Genomic DNA, 21854 nt, shown 5'->3' on the forward strand with positions numbered 1-21854 from the left:
CCTCAATCTCATAAATATATTGAAGTAATGAATAGGGATGAATGGTATTTCAGAGAAGAATACAGATTCACACACATGCTGTCACATCCAGGTGCAAAATAATGCACTCATAAGTTGATGAAAACTTGCATGTTGGAAATCAAGTTAAATTCATTCATTCTCCTTGGGAAGACAGGTCCTACATAGCCCTAATCTGTATTTTCTTTTTTTCCCTTTTTTTTCATTTTTTAGCAATTTCCATTCTTAGTTCTGAACGTGATAAGGTGGTAGTGGGCAACACTGCTGTGTAGTTGTTCCAGTCTGGACCCAAAGCTATGCAATGCCCCAGCAGTTCTGGCCCTTCAGGCTGCACCTCGCAGCCAAAGGTTCCTGCTTTACTCAGAGCTTGGAGCTGGCAGGAGCTGACCTGGGCAGGAGGATGGGCTGAGCACTGCTCTCTACACTTGCATGGCTTATCATTACACCTAGAGTGGAATATCACGGCTATACTCTTTATATGACCACAGGATCTAGCCAGTGGGTGATGACCGGTACGGGTCACCCATCAAATGACCAGTATGGGTCATTTAAGGTTTGCTCATACATTTTCACTCGCACATTTGAGGTTTGCTCACACATTACAGTATCCCTGCCTATTACCCTGACATAGTGTCCAATGTAAGGGAGATACTGACCGCCCCAAACCACGTGCTCTACAAACCTCCATTTCTCCTCAAAGCATGAAACTTTGCATGACAGGTTTCTGCAGTCATATGTGCCATCCTTGCTAAGGATGGCATTTGTGAAACTTGGTCTGTAGTATGTTTTCCCAAACCTGTAGTTTTAGGGTGTAACTTCAAGCATGAAATCATGGGTCTGCTGAACTCTGTGGCAAAAATCCCACCAATGTCCAAGGGAGCAAAGCTTCAGCCCCTGGAAGTTTGTTTCCTGAACAACAAGGGCTTTATAACATGGAATTGTTATCAGAATCATCAGCATAAAATACTGTTTGATTAACTCCTTCCCCTCCACGCATATATATCCATAAGTGTTACTGTGCCTGTCTGAAAGGCTTACTTTGTGTATTTGTTTGTGTGCAGCTCTTATGCACTGTATTTGCTGAGTGGGTTTTATCAGAATGGTTATCTTTCTCTAATTTCACTTCTTGTAGTTTCTCGGAGTGACAGAACTTTCTTCCTATTGTGAAGGCTACTTTCTAAAAAATATGATGGTCCTCATTGAAAACGAAGCTTTCAAACAGCTGTTGTATGACAAGAATGGAGAAACGTCTGGTCAAAATGTACTACAGGACTTACAGAGGACGTTGGCCACAAGGATTCAGTCAATTCATTTGTCTTCTTCAAAGGGCTCCATTGTGTAAAGCTGAGGAAGACGGTAACCCTCTAATAAAGACCCTGCAAGTTAAGTCTGCTGTTGCAGTTGCTTAATCCCGTTGCGGTTGCTTAAATGACTACAAAAAAAAAAAAATTTAAAAATTCTACTTCGCATCCAAATAGTTCTGTTTTGGCCAAAGGTGCTGTGCTGGGACTGCAGCTCTGTTTGGATGAGGGAATATAGAAAACAAAGCTCCTCCGTGTTTTTGAGCAAACGGGGTATAAGAGTATCCAGTGAATCGCTGTTGTACTCAAATTCTGAACACACGCGCGTCGTCATGGAGCTCGATGCCAACAAAAGCCAGAACTCACATCAGTGAACAGCAGAAGCCCCTGCCTGAGCAGTGGTGCAGGGAAACGCCTGAATTGACCGGTTAATCGTTTAAGGTGGATTTGTTCCAGTGTTACACATTTAAGAACTATATCTATCCTGGAGTCCATTATCTCATGCATTTAAGAAATGTAAGAACTGTTATTGCTGTCGAGCAAAGATCAACTGTATTAGAGAGTGGGTAAGACTGTTACAGCTGAGGAAATATACTGGCAGATTTTTAAGAGTGGGAACTTTTTAAATTGTTCATAAAAAATAATGGGGTGGCCTTGTAGTTTAAAAACTATTTCTTAAGCTTAAAATTTCATTTTTGACAGAGCTGTGTTTGAGAATCTATGTAACATGTTTTGTTTTTTTAAATGGTAAAATGTACATTGTGTAAACATATATATGATCAAGTTTTGCTTGTATTCTTTCCTAGGGTGGTATAATCCTGCCTAACAGGCTATGGTTACACCAAAGAGGTACATTACCCAGACTATCTCTAATACAGTAGTTGGGGGGGCAGGAGAACTGCATGCTACTCGTGATTTGGGGTTAAAAACAATGACAAACTCAACATGCATTTGCATGGTAACTGTACCTGTGAAATGTTATGTTTGTGCTTTGTTTCGCCAAGACAAATGCAATGTTACTTCTTGTCAAACTTCATTTGTGAAATTAGCATATTTTTTTATTTGGTGCGATTGGTTGTGATATGATACCCCTGGAGACCCTTCTCGAGATGCTGATTTCTGTTTGTTACAGTGAAGGGATAATAACAGATCTTTACTTCAGTAATGTGTTGATACTTTGCTACTGGCCAGAGATTGTGTCCAAGTTAGACTTTTTTAAATTATAATTAAATATGTACTATAGAATGATTTCTCACTGTATCCTGAGAATGTATAGGTTATCTACAATGCAGGGTTTGGGTGGGTTGGGATGGGGGATGTGATTTAATGTCAAAGCTTCGTTTCTTTTGCAGCTTATTGTTAGCAAGACAAATCGGCTACGTGCCACAACATTCCTGATGCTCTGTCTCTGAAAACCACAGCAAGAAGTAGGCAAAGATGTTGCCTTCTCCATGGCAGAGAGACGTTAATATATTTATTTTCTAGCATGCTGTTCAGAAACTGTGCCCAGTTCATAGACTTTAGAAGTTTTATTTTGACAGTGCATGTTAACCTCTTGTTCTTTTGTTGAAGTATCTATGTCAGGTGCTCTTCCATGCCGATAGCTTTTGGCATGCTCAGAGAACACAGTTTTGGCTTTAGTAATCAACATGGTAGGAAGCTGTTTTATGACTCTGAGGTGTAAATCCTCCTGTGTGCTTGGTCTTTTAAAGCCTCTACAGTTCCTGCAACAAATTACAAAAATGTCTAAACTGTCATTAATGTCGCAGAGACACAGTGTGTCAGTCAATTAGACTTTTGTTTTCTGCATAGTAGATGTTCACACAAGATGTTGTCTGGAACATATAGGTAATGGCAACTTCTATGTGAATGTTGTGATCTTAGAGAAGTGAGACCATGGTTGATGCAATAGCAACACGCAGGGGTGCTTGTGTCATTTGGTGAGGTCCTCATCCATGGAAACCCATCCTTCCATGTCAATGATAACTAGATAGGAGCAGACCTCACCCCACAGCTTCATGGTTTAAAATAGCAAATTTTTTCAAACAATAATCATGATACTAAAATTCTTCCCTTGGGTACATGCGTAGTGCCCAACGAAGTCATCGGGAGTTGCATACGCATATATCTATAGGCAAAATAGCTTTTTCTGGGAAACATGCCCACAAGTATGCTTGTGGATAGTCTGGCATCTAATGCTATAATGATAGCCACGGGTGTTGTGCCCCTGTTTCTAGCTCAAATACTAACTGCGCTTTGGTAAGGGGATGTAGAGTCCTGTGTGCACAGGCTGCCCCTGGAAGGTGACGTCTTGTGAGCATTTTGTAGGAACCTGCCTGGACTCATTAGGAAGGAAACGCTGGTAACTGTGCTAGTTGTTCTTCTGATGAGTTGAGAGTATCTGTGGTAACATCTGCTGCTTTTCTTTCAGAGGTAAAGGGCTTAATATGTCCTTCGATGGTGGTACGTGAACGGAGTGGTCAGTGTGTTTGGGCACTCAAAGGCAAACATGAGCCAAAGGCTCTAGGGACAGAGCGCAGCTGCCTCCGAACACGCGCTGCGCAAGTCTGCCAGCAGAGCTGCATCAGCCCGTGCATTCGTGTGTCCCGTTGCTCCTTCGGAGGCTTGTGAATCGAATGGCTGAGCACAACAGAAAGCGTGGCACCCGCTGCTGCCGCGAGATCTGCTTTGCTGGTGTCTAGCAAATGGTAGGAGAGAACAAGCCCCAAGAAGCTATTGTTCAAAGCTGTTACAGGAAGAGATTGCGGCTCTTGATTTATAAGGGAATAACTTTTGCCCTTCAGAACACTGGTAATCCCAAAGTCATAGATGTATAGCTGAAAGGAACCTTAAAAAAAAAGAATCATGACTTTCAATTCTTATTCGACCTGTGACCCCCATCACTTTTGCCAGCAGAAGAGCCAGCCCCCGTGTAACCCTGGCATTTATTTCTCCTGGAAGTAGTCAGCAGACCTTTGTGGATCCACAGACCAGAGTTTGAAAACTGCGATTTTAGTCCACCTCGCCTGCTGTGAGGCTGGGTGAGGTCTAGCTGAACCACACCAGACAGTGTGCAGCTTGCAGACTTTTGAAACGTCCAGCGACGAGCATCCATGATCTTCACCAACCTCGTAATCAGAAGGTTTTCTTAAGAGACTATTTGGAATTTTTTTACTGCAAATTGAGCCACTTTTCCTTCAAGCCCTGATTGACAGGAGGAACAGATGCTCTTACAAGATCTTCTTACAAGATTATTCTATGTATGAGAGGAATTATCCTACTTTCCTAGTTCCTTTGCTAGTATTTTCTAGGTCTCTGATTTTTGCTGGCATTCCCTTCATGACTCCCCAATTTCCCCAAAATGCAGTACTCCCACAGGGGTTTTATACAGTAACAAGCAAAGCAGAGTAACTGTCTCCTGTGGTTTATGTAAAGCATATCAGAAAATATATCCTGCAATATTTTCTACAAGAACATCCCATGGCTGACTTTGAGCTAGTCTGTCTTCTGTTATAATTCCTGGGTAATTCACTGCTGCTTTCCCAGAACTTTGCATTTTTATTTGTGCATTTGTTTACTATACCTTCCAAAGTATAACACTTTCAACTTGTCTTTAGTGCATTTGTTCTGCTTTAATTGGGGCAATTTCCCCACTTCATCAAGATCAATTGCAATTCTGATCCTGTCTTCTAGCCTGTTTCATAATCTCCAAACTTTATTGTATGTGGCTTCCTGCGTGGATTTTTCATTCCATTAATCTGGGGCTGAGGGGGAAGGGCTCTGTTGTCAATTTAATCTAAAAAGCAGTGTGAGTTTCGGCGGGTGCCCGTGAATACCATCACTATCAGATAAGGCTCTTTCCAGCAGAGCATTTTATTAGCATTTTTTAGAGAGATGTTGTTACCATCTTAGAAAATAAAAAGCCTTCTACTTCTTTAGTCTTTGTATGAGTTGCAATAATTTACGAATTTTGAGGGAAAATATTGCCTCCAATCTAGGTGAAATGGAAAAAAATACAACATCATTAGAAAAACTTGTGATTTTCTTTTTCTTTCTTTCTTTCTTTCTTTCTTTCTTTCTTTCTTTTTTTGTTTTTTTTAATCGTAACTTTCCAGCCTGTAATGTGTGGAGGGCTGTTTCGGTTCCTTTCAATCTGTCTTTTTTATACTAATCCACTTCTGTAATATTTGAGGACTTACAGGCATCCTGCCCCTGCCTCACTGCAAATCTTTCTTTCTGCCTCTCTACAAGTGTCCTCCCTTAGTTTCCAGAATTTCCTCACATTTTCACTTTGCCTCACGTGCTGCCAGTTTCCACACTTCCCAGTTTTTTTACTCTAGAGCCCTGCTGGATCCCTTCCCAAGCCCAGAAAGGGTATCTGTGTCCTCCTGAATGGGCGATTTTCCAGTAATTGTCTTGAGAGCTGGGAAGAGAAAAGGATGGGGAATGTAGGAGGGCAGAGGTTTTAGACATCACAGAGAAGGGCTGGTATTCTTTTCACGACAAATTTCAGCACTGTCTACTTGTTTCTCAGATTTTCCCCTGATATATTCCTTACGCCTGCTGTCCTCTAAACACAGCTGGTGGCCAGATGCTCTCCATTCTGGAAAAGGGCCAGCTTTCTTAATGGCTAAGACTTTTTTTTCCCCAGCTAAAACTTTGCCTGCTTGGTCTCAGCTTCGGAGTAGATTTGTGCAAATGTCTGTTAAAGACAGAGGAAACATCTTTAAAGAGGTGTGAAGGCTTAGTAGCCAGGCTTCTATTGGCACCAATGAAAGCTGCTTGCTGAATCCTCTGCATGCTGCTTTTGACACTGAGCCTTTTCGTATTGAATATCCACTGGCTTCATACCAAACATTGCACAAGTCCTGGATGGGCTGCAGTGTGTGGTGTGCTCGGGGCTTTCGGAAATTCTAGTTTTGTTTCAGAGTGTAGCACAATGTGCTGCTCTTTGAAGATTAAAAGAAAAAAGGGAATTCCTCAGTTTGTACTGAAATGAAGTGCTCTGAGGTGGTGCAGTGAAAAAAAAGAAAGAGCATCTCTTCTTCCCCCCTTGTACCTGTCTAAAATCAGAGGAGGGTTCTGTAATGGCATGCAGTGCAACTCTAGGTCTGTGAAGACTCAGGCATACAGGACCCTGTTTAAGTGGGGGTTTTGTGTTCAGGAAAAATACAGGTGGTGTTGAAGTTCACACATCCACATACTCAAGGCAAGGCTCAGGCCATCCTAGAGAAAAAGCCACTCCTAGGACTCTTTGTCTGTGGGTTAAATCCTAGGAGAAGCTGAGAACCTGCAGAACTTGTCGAAGTCAGTTGCAGGTATTTGGTGTCCCTCAGGAGCTGACTGTCTTAAAAATATTGCTGCAAGATGACATCCTGAAGCCTGCATTCAGTAAAGCTGCCTCTGAAGTTAGTGGATGAATTTTTTTTTTTTTTGAAGAGAGTTACCTAAAGTCAAAGACTTGAAGGTAGTTTGTTTGACAAAGTGTCTTTCATGTGAGGCTCTGCAAGCGCTTTACAGAAATGAAGGGCCTGATGTTGCTTTCGTCCTCTGGCCCAGAGATGTTGAAATAGATATGCATTTAAAAAGCTGCTTAGGATTTGTCCTAATATTTAATACACCAGCTTGCAGAAAGTTAGCCTTGAAATAGCAGTCAAATAATATCTGAAACCCCCATAGATGAGCACATCACTAATTTTAGATGTCTGCCTACAAGCACAACATTTATATCTCTAACTCACAGCACTTCCAATCATATCTTCCATACATTTATAACAAAATTAATGTTTTGTTAGTTTTTTAACTTATTTATTTTGAGGTAGGGACCGTTACCTGCAGTAGGTGAAAACTGAGGCTGCCCACTGACCAGATTATCACATTTTCAGTAGAATTGCACCTGACCTACCATTTATAACTGGCCTCCAAGGGCAAAAAATAGCAAAGCTGAGTCTTCAGCTGTGAGTCAATGATCCGTGAGTTCAGTGAGACCGCTGCTGAAAACATTACAAATGCAATGCCCAAAGCGGAAGGAAAATCTGGAAACCCGCAGAAGCTAATGGGCATTTGTCAGCTGCCTTCACTGAGCCTGAGAACTGGGGAAGCAAGCTCAGTGTGGATAGGAGGGGGGTATTCAATTTCTTTTTGTTGCCATTAAACTGTCATTCTTTCGGCTTGGTTCAAGGTTCCTTGCATGGAACAGCCACGGATGGCCTAGTGTGTGTTTATCTTAGGTGCGTGCAGAGGGCTCAAAATGTGGTATCTCACGTTCTCAAGTCAGTAGTCTCAGTACACGATGCTTTTTGTGCTTTGCTTGGACTGCTTGTCACTAAAACACCCAGGAGACATGGCAGCAACTTACAAGAGAGGTTGCATTGGCTGGATAGGTTAAATTCTACAAACATCTCGTGTTTTGCAAGCTATGTTGTTTAGCTGACTAAATCTGTCCACCTGATTGTATGTAATGTACCAGAACAGCAATTTTGGTGTTTGTTTTCCTTTGGAGAGGCATTTTTCATCCTTCTTCAGGCTTACAGTTTTGCTCTTTCATCCTGAAGAGGTGATGACACTGTGTAAATGGGCATGCTTAGATTAGGCACAGTTTTCTGTCTGTGTTGGATGGCACGCTAATGAAGAGGTCTCGGTAAGGGAAGAGGATTAGGTACAAGAATTTGAATGTCTAATCCCAGATCTTTGCCTTGGATTCCAGAGGTATAGTGTTCCCCTTTTCCTGCTTCATTTGTTCTCCCAACTCAGAGCTTCCATGAAATCGGAGGGGAGGGCAGAAGGCAGGAGAGGAGGAAGCAGCCCCATCTCCCAGCCCCTGCTTGGCATCCCCAACCAGCCCAGTTGGCTCTGGTCTCTTCAGAGCTCACACAGAGGGTTTGCTTGGTCCCACTGCTCAGATATGGCCATGGAGCACTAGCAATTGGTAGTTTTTCTTTGTCCTTATAAATATCTCCAGTGCTGCAGCTGCAAGATCAAATTTGCCTGAACCCCTTTGTGTGGTTAACTTTGGTCTTTCCACTTCCCATCATCTCTGCTGCTGTGTTTTCATTAAAACTTCCATTACTCGGCTTTGCCCAGCACAGTGAGGCAATCTTGTTTCTTATTGCCTTTCTAAAGCAAACAAAGACAGGGAAAAAAACTCTCTGAAATACCCAATCAGAAATCATTCATGGTTTAAAATAAGCCACATTAGAAAATGGAGATGCTCAGACACACACAAAAAAGAAAGCCACTTTAGAAAAAGCCAGTGTGTTAGGAGGTCATTTTAATTAATTAAGGTCAAAGCCTTAACACCTCATATGTTCTGGCAGGGATGGATTAACATGGTTCAGAACATCTGGACTTGTTCAAGCCACAGGTTCAAGAAGAGTCCAGCCTTACCCTTTCCCCTTCCCAGCAGTGGATAAATTGACTATCCTATAGCTTACTACGTGAGAGGCTTTCAAATGAGCCTTTCCAAAGTCTGGTTCTCCCTGTTCTGCATAGCTTTTAAAGAGCTCACAGCACATCTGCGGGCTGAGATTTGCTCCTGAGCATGGTTGAAAGCCCCTGCGCCCCAGCGCTGGCTGCGCCTCACTGGGGCAGAAGGTAGGAAGGAGCACAGGAAGCCCCTGGAGCCTCATCAGAGTGAAAGCTGCTTCCCCAGCATCCAAGCATTCACTTGATCAAATACCCTGCTTCACCTGCTCAAGCCTGGGTAGACCACTGATAGACAAATTTGGGACAGTCAGTTTAATACCTTGGGGACCGATTTTTGCCTTGCAGTTATTGAGCCAGTGACTAATTGTGCCATTTGGGGACGTGGTAAAATGTGCAGTCTTCCTTGAGTTGTGAGTTTATGTCTATCCATTGAAGAATACAAGGACTAAAGGGAAGTATCTGAGAGCTTCTTGACCTCATGTTCCTGGCTAACTTCCAATTAATACTAGAAAAACTTGACCTATTTTAGGTCCCATCAGTACATTTTGACCAGTATGTTGCTTCCGGTCCGTATTTCTCTGAGTGTTGCAGCTGCTGTACAGCCATATGTGCTGTACCAGTGGGGAGTAATGGTGCCTGAGCATTATGCATACAGTAAATAAGTAAATCCCACTCTCTGCAATGCAGGACATTCCTTTTACTGATCTCCTCAGCATTATGTGGAAGGTTGAATAATGCATCTCTGGTGTTTAAAGCCCCAAGATAAGATCAATGCTCTCTTTCCCCACTCTCTCTTCACTCTGCCAGCTTACCACACAGCAGAGGGATCCGGATCCTGCGTTTTTTGAATCATAGTGAAGACCAGTAGAAAAAAACCACAGGAAATACAACACTCTCTCACACACACATACACACACCCAGTAACAGGTGGGCTACTAGAGTGTCCTTGAGTCCCGCTCACCTGTAAGCTTGTTGTAATGCCATTTGTGCATTAGTTATCCTCAGAGCAGGCTTTTGGTTAGGTTGAAGTCTGGAAAGCATCTCAAGTCATTCAGGACAGAAGTGGCATTGTAAAATAATTTGTTCTGTATCATCCGAGCCGTGGATTTTCTGCTTCTTTGTGGGTTTTGGTGTTGTGTTGGTTGGTTTGGGGTTTTTTTAGGGAAGAAAAGGTTAAGCATATGTAATGCTTTGGATTTTCTGTCCATAGTTATCTGTGTGTTCGTATGTGTGAGAGAGAGGGAGAGAGAGAGACAAACAGTAAATAGATCTACGGGATATGTTACGAGGCATGAAATCATGTTTGTAGTGAGTTTTCTTGTTAATGACAGTCAGCCTTCCTTGATGCTAGGCATTAATGCAGTATCCATTAGTGCAGCTAAACCTCCCTCTGCTCCACTTTCCCAACTGGGTTTCATTTTGTACCTAGTTTAGCATTTATAAATATTTGATACAAAGTTCAAGAAGTAATTTACATGTTAAATGAAAGATATATGAATGTTCTAGGAAAAATACAAGTTAAGATGCTACTATAACATCTTTCACAAACCAAACATGAAAGCATGATGAAGTTTGCCCCATTAAAATCGCTGGAAGCCTTTTTATTGATTTTTCTAGTCTGTGGATTAGGTCTGTTTTCCATCTCTCTTTCATACTATGTCACCTTTGAAGTCTTTGCACATCTCGCACTTTCCAAGCCGAATGCATAGTTGTAATTAGAAAGCACAATCTTGATCTTTACATGGGGAAGCAATCCTTCCTCTGTCATCCACTTCTGAAGGGCTGGTTTTGTATCTTTATGTTTACCATTGAAAACAACAGCTGAATGGGGAAATCCCAGTGCGAGCATCCTGAAAAGACGAAGAGCTAGCACTGTCTGTGGGAAAACTCTTTGCTTCCTTCCTCCCTCTTCACATCCACTCCCACTTGTCCCTGAGATGTCTTTGGACTTAAAGCTAGAAAAGAAAAATGAAAACAAGAGGAAAGGATATGCTAGAAATAAGATGGTTTCTAGAACAGTGCAGAACCATCAAGTGTAATCTTGGGTTTTTGCAGGTTTTAGGCAGACTCCTAATTGCATTTGTTACAATTGTTATGAATTTGGGTTTGGGTTTTTTTCTAGCAGAGTAGTTTTGTTTGCTGCTGTCCATTGTTGGGGTTGTATGGGAAGGTTTCACTTCATTTTTATTGAGAAACAAATGAAAGATCACACAACCCAACAGTAATCATCAGCAAACACAGAGATATTGTCCTCCATCCCACAGCTGTAGCTTAAATGCTGGTTTGTGGCTTCACAGGCATGTTTGAGGTCATCTACAATTAACAACACAGGTGAAACTTTCTTCCCCTTTGCTTATCCATTTATGATGGATAAAAATAAAATAGCAGAGAGTCAGAGTATAGACAATAGGATGGCACATGTTTTTCAATAGAGTATAGCTAAGAAATACAAATGTTTCTGGAACCAAATATTTTTCCTCAAAAAGACAGATAGACATCTGCAGCTTGTTCGAAGATGTCAGTCTCTCAAGTCTGTTAGATGCTTTTGAAAATTGCCTGTTTCATGCTGTTAATGTTCCAGAGCAAACCATTCCACCGAAGACACTGCTCTGAAACGAGGTAGAAGGGAATGTATTTATGGAGCTCAGCCATAATTTGAAGCAGCAGCTTTTGTCCACTGTGTCCACCACGTGAACTTTATTTTAAAATGTGTGTTTGTATTTAAATTCTTTTGATTTTTTTTAATTACTGTTTTTAAAATGAACATAAGTTTCCCTGGAGTATAATGTATTCAGTGAGCAAGATCAGAAACCTTTACGTGTTCTGTCACATAATCAGGTCTTTAGCATAAAGGTTGGGAAAACTCTGAAAGCATCTTCTCGAAGCGCACTTTAGGCTATCTTAAACCCCATTCTGTCTGATGCTGATCCTTTTAAAATCTCCAGTGAGATTATGATTCATTTGTCGTTGCTAGATGTCGTTTTGTTAACACTGTACAAAGGCAGGGCAGCATGTGAAACCAGCAAGTTGGTTTTTTATTGTTGTATTACTCTGAAAAAGAGAAAGACTAACCAGATCTTTGTTTCTAGTGTGAAATACTCTCTTTAGCTTGAGAGGACATGTGCAAATCCTCTGCTTTGAATGCCTCATTATAATCAAGTTACAAAATGGAAGAAAATGGTATTAGGAAAGGATCTTTGAGAAACTTAGCTCCAGTGGTGCAGAACATGCACTTGTTAAAGTCTGCTCTCTCTCTCTCATGAAGTCTGTGGGAATCTTTAATGGGAGTTACTGCAAGGCTGTATGGTTTTTTAATGCACTAGCAGATATAATTTCCCATCCAGTCATCTGCACAGTTGTGGTTGGTACACCATAAAGGCTGAAAGCCAAATCCTGCTGTCATTGCACACAGCAGCCCTACTTCAGCAGGGATCGTAAACATGTACTTATGTTACATGAGTTAGTTGCACAATTTTGAGGTTTTTGCTGAAGAGAAATGGGAGAGGGTAGGCTTTCCTTCTGCTCATTGATCACAGGCTTCGCGTTTCCAATGACTTTATTAGAAGCATCATATATTTACATGCTGCAGAATGAGGCCTGCATGGGGTGGGAAAGATTTTTATGAGTTTAGACCTGCCTAAGAAAACATCAACCATTCTAATTTTAGACAAGTTGCATTCCATATCCGTCTGTTTAGTGGATCAGTATGATGTTTACTGCTTAGTAAATTACATTTAGTCTTTTTTTTTTAAGTTTCCTTGAGGGCTTTGCCTGCCATCAGCTAGTGTAAAATAGTGCCAAGGACTTCCAGACATACCCTTAGAGCCAAACTGTGCTAGCTTCACATACCACAGTCCCATCAAAAGCAAGGAAAGCTGGACTGGGCACATGAACTGCAAACCCCTTGATGTCCAGTTACATGTCCTGCCTTGCTTCGTAGAGATTGATGACTTCCTGGAAAAAAACCCCACATGGTGCCAATTCACCCCAGTTAAAAATGTACTGAAGTCAAGGAAATTATATTAGACATGACTGTAGTCTACCAATTCCCGTCCTGTGCATAGGCAGAACTCCAAGGGAAAGTAATGGGAGTTTCCATTACGGAGTTTGCAGAACGAAGCCTACGTAATGAACTATGACAAAATGTCAACTTTCTGTAAACTCTCCTGGTGGGTGTGTATAAAGGTTTTTAAGAAATCTTCGTTGGAACACACCAGAGAATAATAAACTTGCACCTTGATAGAATAGCTTTATATGTATATACTCTATGTAAATTTTAAACCAGAGGATACGTGTCATTCCTTGTACATATCTGACTAGAACGGTGGCAGTGCTGTGCACTGCTGTTTAGGAGATCCAGATTGTCCAGTCTTGGGTTTCCAACTGTAAAGGCTGCAGGAGGCTGCTTGGGACCAGCCAAAACATAGGATGGATAGATGCTCACCACCCACTGCTTAGAAATGAAGGAGCAGGAATTGGAACAGATGTTGGCTATGGAGAAGATTGCTTGCCTCCACTCCTGGCTAAAGGACAAGTGCCTCCTTTGCTGTCGTCTCCAACAGAAGTGATTTATGGTCAAAGAGTGTGGAGAACATTCAGAGCCCTACTTGGATCAGTCTTTCATAGGGGTCTGAGCTTATAAGGAATCCACACTGCTGGTGTAACATGGGAAGGTCCACAAAAAAGCAGTGTGTATATACATCTACCTATCTGTCTGTCTGTTATCTAATAGCCCAGTGTTTCTGTATTGAATGGTTTCAGTAATCTGTAAACAAGTGATTGCTCCTGTTGTGTTACTGCTTTGAAGTTCTTTGCATGCACTCTGGCATATAATTCTTTAAGAAGAGAAATTATACATATTATATATATATATTGTAGCTTGCAAAATATTCATGTTGAAGAGCCATGTTTTGTGCAAATTGTACATTTATGTTGTGAGCAATATTGCATATGAACTTTTATTAGTTGTTGGCATTAAAACATGTTTTTATTGATAGTAAATTTGTCACATTATTTTTGAGCGTATGTATGTATCCCAAGCTTTCAAACTCAGGCATTAGATCAACTACTGAAGGAGACTTTTTCTGTGCAGTAGAAATAGCCCAGGCTTTCAGTAAATAGGCAGGTATGCGAGTCCCATTCTGTTTAACACAAGTTGCAAGGCTGATTCTTCATGCAGTTTATCAGGCCAATACTTCTCTTTTGTCAGTGCTGGAATTCGTGTTTGGTATGAGGATGCTGTTGCCCTCATTTATAACAGAACTAAAACCCCAACCTTGCAAAACAAAGTGCTTAACTCCTACTGCCCTCTGTCTCTGCAGGTGCTTCAATATAAATACAGTGAGGACTTAAGAAACTTCCAATTTCCTGCCGGATAGCCAATGTTATATTTTCAGATGTTCATGCTACATAGTTTTCAATTTAGGGGCTAGATAAAAGTGTAATACCACTATGGCTTTAGGAAAGCTACAGTGTTTGGAGCTTGACCTTGAAACTTTTACCTGATTTCTGAACATCATTGGTGGCTTTGTTTGCTCAATGTTTACCTCTGAGAAATGTATGCTATTGATTTAAATGTTTAATATATTGACTGCCTTTTTTGTATATTTGTTATCATAAAGGTTTGGTTTAAATGCTAACAATTGTGGTCTATTTTCAGACTTTAAATAACATACGGTTCTGTATTGGGAAGGCAAAGTTATTAATGAATATAGCAATTTGGTATTTTATTCCTATTTTATACAGCTGCCCCCATAGGTTATTATCAGATGGCAATGAACATTGCTGAACAGTAGGTGGAACTCCTTTGAGCGTGTTTATGAGCCATCTCTGTTCAATAAAAATTCCATTGTTTTCTAGCCTAGGAAGTGGCTGCTGTGAGTGTTTTTGTTGTTTCTTCTCCTCTTCAGGTGTTTCTCAATGTACTTCAGACAGCAGCAGGACTGGGCTTCTCCCAGGAACCATCTCCCAGAAACCACACACATTCAGGATTTTACATCTGGAAGTCCTGGTGCTGTTTTCCCCCATACAGTGCTGTCAGCATGGTTGCTGTGCGTGTGAAGAAGTGACAAAAAGTCTGTTCCCAAAACTTCTCTCTGAGCCCTGATCTGGCAAAAAATGGGCATGTAAGACCAGGGAATGGAGCTCCGTGGTGCTTAAAATTAAGCATCTGCAAATGCATCATAGCCAGACAGTTTGGATGCATGAAGACCCAAAAGCCTGGAAGTCTGCTTCATTGCACAACGTTGCTGCAAGTGCATACAAATAAGTTGCAAGTGGGTATCTCAAAGAGAAGCCGGAAGTAAACGGAACTGATTAACTTTGGCATGAGCATAAAAATCAGGCTTTGAAAAATATTTTTATTTTAGGGTTTTTTAAATTTTTTTAATTAATTTACAATGTTTTCTGTCTTTTATGTTTTACTGGATTTGGGGTTGAGTCCTTTCTTCATAAAGTACTAGATTATTAAGAAACAGGTTGGTCCAGGAGGCAAAAGGTGGTAACATCTTTTCAAGTATGGCCTATATGTGAGTTGTGGGAGTGACACACGGCTCACACCAGACTGGGTGACTGTCCAGACCAGGATCGAGGCTCTGTTGAATCCTCGAATCCTTGAAAAGCAGCTCACAGGAAACCCTACACTTGTCAAAATTTGGTGAGAGATTTAGGTCCCCTTGCCTGCCTCCCCAGTATCTGGAAAAAAACAAAGCAAGCTTCACATGTAGCAAACTGGGATAATCTGTCTCCTTTCCCAACCAGTGATACCGGAACAATTTAAAAACATTATTTCTGGGCATCTGAGTTAACTCTTCACTGAGAAAAATAGGGAAGTTCAGCTATAATTGTTAACCATTCCTCTGGGTTCTCCATAAAGTCATCTATGGTTTCGCTACATTCAGTTCACATTTTTTGAGGTTTTCTGGACAATCTTAACGTGTAGAGATTGAGGGCTATGGCACATGTTCACTGAGCTAATTAAGGTTTAGGACAGTCTTGTCCACTGCTGTGTTTTCTCCTCTATGGGGCAGAAATGGGCAGCAATGGCTAAACTACCACTGCTACGTACTAGGGCTCGCCTAGAGGAGCCTCAGGTGTAGCAGGGAACCATCTGGAGACGTGAGCCAAGTAACAACCGGACACCGATACGGTTAAAGTTGTTCTCCCTTTATTGCCCAAATAGCGTGCTTATATACCTTGTCAAGCTAAACATCAGCTGTCCACGCGCCAAAAGCTAAAATATAATTGGTTATACTATCTCTGTCCACGCGCATAAACATAGGACGCAATTGGTTATAATAACTCTGTACATGCGCCTAAACATAGGACACAATTGGTTATAATAACTAAAACATGCGAAACTTGTCTCAGCCTAATTGGTTAAGATAAACTGCCGAATTGAGGTTCTTCGTGCCAAGTTCCCTTTATCTTGGAATGTGCACCTGTGTTCTTCTAATTGGCATCTTTCCTTTTTTGTCTTCTTGTTTATTCTGTTCAAGGCCTTCTAAAGGCGTCTGGAATACTTTTGCGACCGTTAGCTAAATATGTGTCCACAACACTCAGGTTTTGTCCTGAGGCAAAAGCACTGTCAGAAGTGCTTGATGTAGGTCTGCTGATGGAATCAGTAGTGGAGACATCTGTGTAACAAAAAAGATCATTGTGTGTCTCAGTTTGACTACTTAGAAAGTAACAGTAACATTTAAACCACTCAGTAATATTTTTAAAAAATCTGGATAGTGGCTTATACAGGCCTATTTCTAGGTGTGTAGCAGCATCAGCCAAATTTTTCCATGTCAACAGAACCTTATATTTTAACAAACACATCTGCAGTGGCTTTAATTTTGTCTAATGAGTGTTTCAAGGAAAATGTTGTTCCAGAGTAGGTGTGTGGGCTGGGTATCGCTAAGCTTTGCTATGAAGATGTAGGACTACAAGGTAAATGATGTCTGTGAACCTGGGCACATATCCTGGCAGGCTGCCATACCCAGCACCACCCTACTGCCTGGCTACCTTCCTAGAGCTTATCAGCCCTGCTGCTCTACAAGCCCAGTGGCTTGTGTAAGAAGTTGGGGTCTCCTCCTGGAATAACGAATATTTGAAGCAACCAGTACTGACCAACATACTTAGACATGGAAGAAATAAAGATGTGCCACCACTGAGACAAACACTGTCCCTAATGTCTCCCATTGCTCCCATGGTGCTGGAGGAGTGAGAGTCCTCGGGTATTTTGATGTGTCCATCTGCCCTCAGAGGCGTGATGTAGCCCTGCCACACGCACACGTGCCACTTCTCCCAGTGCTCACCCAAGTGTATGCTGACACTGTGGACCTCTGGTTGGCAAAGCCTGGAGCTAGAGGCCATAGCATTGTCTGGGCAATGCACACAGACTGCACTTCCCGCCTGCTGTGAGAACAAGCGTTACGGGGCAGAACTCGCATAACTTGGCTGAGTCCCAGCATGTGGAGCACTGCCAGTTGTTTTTTTTCCCATACCCATATGTTTACTGACTTTCCTTTACTAGTAAATCCTTAGCATATTGTATCATTCTACACTTCTTTTCAACTTAATTTTTCTCTAAGTTGGCCAAGAACAGCTTGCTAGGTCCTTGACTGTGTCCTACCTTCAGGTGCATCTTGATTCTTCCCCTCCCGCATGCCTCTTTTCCTCTCAACTCTCTACTCCTGGATCCTGGTAGTCCAATGCATTTGAAGTTATTTTTCTCTATTGGCTTTATGTGGCAAACGTGACTATTCTCCATATCCAGCCATCTTTTCTCCAGCTTGCTGAGAGGGCACTGATGATATTTCTTTCCCATCCTTTATGTTGGTTCCAGCACTATCTGACAGCAGTCATTGCAGGGATGATGGGATTCTCACTCCCAAGCTCTCAGCACACATTTGGGGAAACAGATGCTCTGTAAGCATGCCTCTCTGCCCTGATAATACATTCACTGTATCCCAATAAGGATTTAATGCCTTTAAGGTGTATCTGGTTCACATTGAGATCACACTTACTACTAGGCATAGTTAAAAGATAAGTGAGAGACCTAGTTTATTCCATAAAGTTAAGCAAAGAGCACCAAAAGCAATACCTAAGATCTGGGAGAATAAGCCTTATAAGCCTTAGTGCAAGAATGTTTTATCGTTTAAAGTGAGGAGGTTGGTGCTCTCCCTGAGAACTCCTTAAGGAGATCATGGATGAAATAAAACCAAAGCAGCCTTGTTTCAACTGCCTGAAAACTTAACTTTATGCCTAGCTATCAGTTCAAGAGTTCCTCCCTCCAGGCTATGCTGCTGTGTGCAAACAGGGTATGTAGTCTCCCTTGACAAGATGCTGCCCTACTGAGATCTGATCTTTGGTTTCCTCCCGCTATTCATGCTCTGTATTTCACAGAAATACACAGGGAATGCAAATAGAGAATCAAAAGGTAACCTTGAGGACTTTTATGGCTGCCCTTGGTGTTTCAAAGCCACTCTTAAGTACTCCTTTCTTTCTTTTCTAAGTTAGAGGACTTCTTGATGTTGTGACTTCGCTTTTAGCTGTTCAGCATCTTTGGGACTGCAAGACTAATATTTTGCAGCTCACTTGAGAAAACAGAAAAAATTTTTTGAGTGAGATGCCATGCTAGTGTATCAATCCCTTTCCCTTCTCATCTGAAGAGGTCAGCTGAACCACAGCCATAAGCCTACAGCACAACTCCTCTCAGAACACATAAAATTCCCTTTGTTTTCTTGCTTACAGCCTGTATGATTTACAGTATGAACCTTTTCATGGCCTTGTAGTACCTTCTAGCTGTCATACTAGAAATGTTTACAGCGCTCTGCCAGTTTCATGATTCAAGGTATATCAAAGTCCCTGCAGAGTCTTGGACACTGGAGCTCTTCAAGTTTTCAACTAGTTATTGGAGAGCCTACTGGCATCAGCTGCTTCAACATCACTCCTTCATCAACCAGCTCTCTTCTCTCCTTACTTAGTGTGAAAAGGAATACCATAGCTCTCTGAGCACCTTGAGACATCCTCTAAAAAAGAAGCTGGACCTCCCCTTTGGAGGAGCCATTGACTTTTCTTGACCTGGTAAATCCACTCTGCTTAGCTAGGTAACTTAATCCAGCTGAACCTTTCTGAATGTTTGTGATGACACCTTGAACAAGAGACAGGCACAAGCTTCTGTTGATGAGAACTATCCAGCCCTTGCATCCTCAGGTGAAAAGCAGTAGGTCAGGATAGGTCAAATGCGGATCCAGAAACAGGGGCAATGTTTTCATGCTTTTCACTTCAGACAGGCAGAAGTTTCTGACACCAGAATTGGTGACTAAACTGAAACAATGAAAATCACTACTGTCAAGTCTTGCCTTACTTTGCGGAGGTCCATCGGGATAAAAAGAAACTCAGCTCTGCTCATCAGAGGATAAGAAATGGGTCTAATAGAGATTCCAGGCTCAAACGAGCTCTGGAGGAGAAATACTGCTGTGTCTGATTATCTCTGATGATGGGGAGGCCAGGGGGGTGGGGGGAAATTAAGTCTTTAAGTTTTAGAAGCTCATTTTGAGGAAAGGCCCAAGGCCAGTCTAGACCAGACTATGGCATGAGAATGTTTGATGACAGTTCTTCTGGTGAGAAACCTTTTATTTCCACAGGATCTGAACTTGGTCCTCGCACCTTTCCTGGGACAGCCATTTGAGTCCTTGTCTCCTGTTGCACATATCTTTCTTCATGGCCATTTCTTCCACCTAGCAGAGATTCAGAGAGACTTCTGGCAGCTCTACAGCCTCATTCCCTATTAGGACAGGTCTTTGGGTTCATCCCAAAATTCCTCCAATGTTTGTGTCAGAATTCCATCCAAATTAAGAAATGAACATCTGCTTTCTTTCCTAATCCTCACACCTCTGTGGCTGAGTCATCTTTGGACACTAAATACCAAGAAGACCATTTTTTACTGGTGTGTTATGACCTATGAGTTGTCCTGGCGGGTTCCTTGGGGTGAGTGGGCTGTACTGGATTTCAGTTACTGTCAGTTACTATCATCTCAGGTGTCTGCAGGGAGCATCCTGCCTGGGGCACTACTCTTTCAATCCCATTTCTGCGATTGCCAAGGCACTGTGGAGCAGTAATATATTTAATAGAACAGTCTTTCTTTCCTTAAGAAGACCCTGAGACCCAGGTCCACATCCCCAGCAAGTGTATGATGGAGAGAAGTATTGGAATCACTCAGCATTTATGGACTGGGTCTCAAAAGAGAAGAAAAATTATTACTACTAACTGCAGTTCTCTCAGCTGTGATATCCAGATGCACATTTGCTACCTGTTTTCCCTCCTTCCTCCTTCTCCAAGTCTCTTTTTTTGGTACTTCTGTTGTTGAGCCTCACCGCAGTACACTGCTATTTTGTGATTATGTACACGGTGGGAGGGAAGGTAGAGCATGTGTGCCCCCTCTGGGTATTGCTTCAGTAAAACCAAGTCTAGCTCAAGTGTTTCTTGTGCAAACCTCGACGCTGTAAATGTATGTATCTGCAAAAAAACATATCCAGGAACCACAGCCACTGGAAAGTAACCTTGCTTTCCTCCTCTTGGCTGCATAATGCTCCCCTCTGCCTGTCTGTTGGGAATAGCATCCACTTACACAAAACTTTCCTCCGAATCCAGAGAAAGACTGACAGTCAAACTGTAGCCAACTCGTGCGTGGGAGGACAAAAAGGATTTTTTTGGACACTGTAAAAGAAGGTGACCAGCAAAGAAAATAATAACAGCCCAGCAAAAAGGTAAGCATACCAAAATGCAAGATTGGTAATTATTTAGACCCCAGGTAGGACTAGGATGCCTGTGCTACAGGGTACTACAAGGAATAGCTAGAAAGATACAGCTTTTGCCTTGGTATGTTTGTGTCTACATTAAGACAAAATGCAGCAAACAGGTGAAATGAACAGGGTAGTGAAGAGGTAGTAATATTTTGATAAATATTTATTTCTCTCTCACTCCAGAACCACAGAAGAATCAAGATAATGAAATAATGAAAATGCTACAGTGGTGCTGTCTAGTGGCATGTGGATGAACTAACGTAGCCATCCTATCTGCCAAGCTGAAGTTTGGTTGCCAAGTCCTTGAGCTTCACCATGAGAAATGCTCCTTCCCCTAACCTCAGCTTCCCATCTATGTAATTTGCAGTTATCCCCTGAATTAAGATTTCAGTGGTGGAAACAGCAGTGATTTCTGCGTGTTTGTTAGTAAAAGACTACCTTCCTGTATATTCTAGCTGGCATTTTATCCATTTTCTCTGTTTTAATGAGTTAGCTCGTACAGAATGCTGACATTTGGGAGGGCAAAAAGCAGCACCTCCTGTGAGGATGCCAGTCCCTCACAACTTCCTGCAACTCCCTCTCGCTGTTGACTCTCTCTGCACCGGTTTCTTTTCCTTGGACAAATTTTAGAGGCCAGTAACAAAAAGGTTTTTCTAAGCCTTTAAATTTGGTGGATCGCTGCTGTGATATTTCGGAGCCAAAAGGGATGCAAACATCAGCGGGGCAGGTCTTTCTCCACAAGCGGGGGAAGCTGTGATCTGGTCTGGGAAGCAAAGGACTTGAAGAGCCTGGAAACGGGGCAGCTCGTTGCTTTACCTGAGCACCCAGGAGGAGCGGTTGTGCAAGGGCCTATTATATGGCAAAGTGTTAATTTCTGGTACGAATTGGGTCTTGGAGCTCCAGCTGGTCCCAGCTCCAGCTAAAGATGGCAGGGGTACCAAGTGTGACAGCCTGGGCTAATTAAGAGAAGCAACTACACACCCTTCTGCAGCTAATTTTATGAAAACCAGAGCAACTGCTGCTGAAGGCGATCGGTCTCCCACCAAATTCAGTCAGAAACCGAGCGTTTGTCACCCCTTGGCCCAGGGGCAGCCCAGCCGGGGTCTGAGGAGATAACGGTCGCCCGCGCGCCGCCCCTTCAACCGCCGCGCAGGCACCGCCCCCCGCCGCAGGCCAACGGCCTCCCCTCTGTAGCCACTGCCCACCCCTCCTTCCGGGTTTTCCCGGCGCTCAGAGATGACCTCACGCGGCTCCGTCTCCGCCCCTTCCGTTTTTCTTCGCTGGGACAAGCGGAGCCGCTCCCCCCCCCCATCTACGT

General features: G+C 42.4%; 1 protein-coding gene across 6 annotated transcripts in view; it reads left to right on the forward strand.

Annotated features, from left to right (window-relative positions):
* The window catches only part of ABTB3 (ankyrin repeat and BTB domain containing 3), a 192916-nt gene extending 178305 nt beyond the window's left edge, over positions 1-14611 (forward strand). For all 6 annotated transcript variants that reach the window (XM_052789751.1, XM_052789753.1, XM_052789752.1 and 3 more), the window contains one exon: positions 1151-14611. In XM_052789751.1, coding sequence (XP_052645711.1) covers positions 1151-1360 — 210 coding nt within the window. In that variant the 3' untranslated portion in view covers positions 1361-14611. The remainder of the gene's footprint in view (positions 1-1150) is intronic.
* The last annotated feature ends 7243 nt before the right edge of the window (positions 14612-21854 follow it).

Source organism: Harpia harpyja, chromosome 6 (genome assembly GCF_026419915.1).
Source record: "Harpia harpyja isolate bHarHar1 chromosome 6, bHarHar1 primary haplotype, whole genome shotgun sequence".
Taxonomy (NCBI): Eukaryota; Metazoa; Chordata; class Aves; order Accipitriformes; family Accipitridae; genus Harpia; species Harpia harpyja.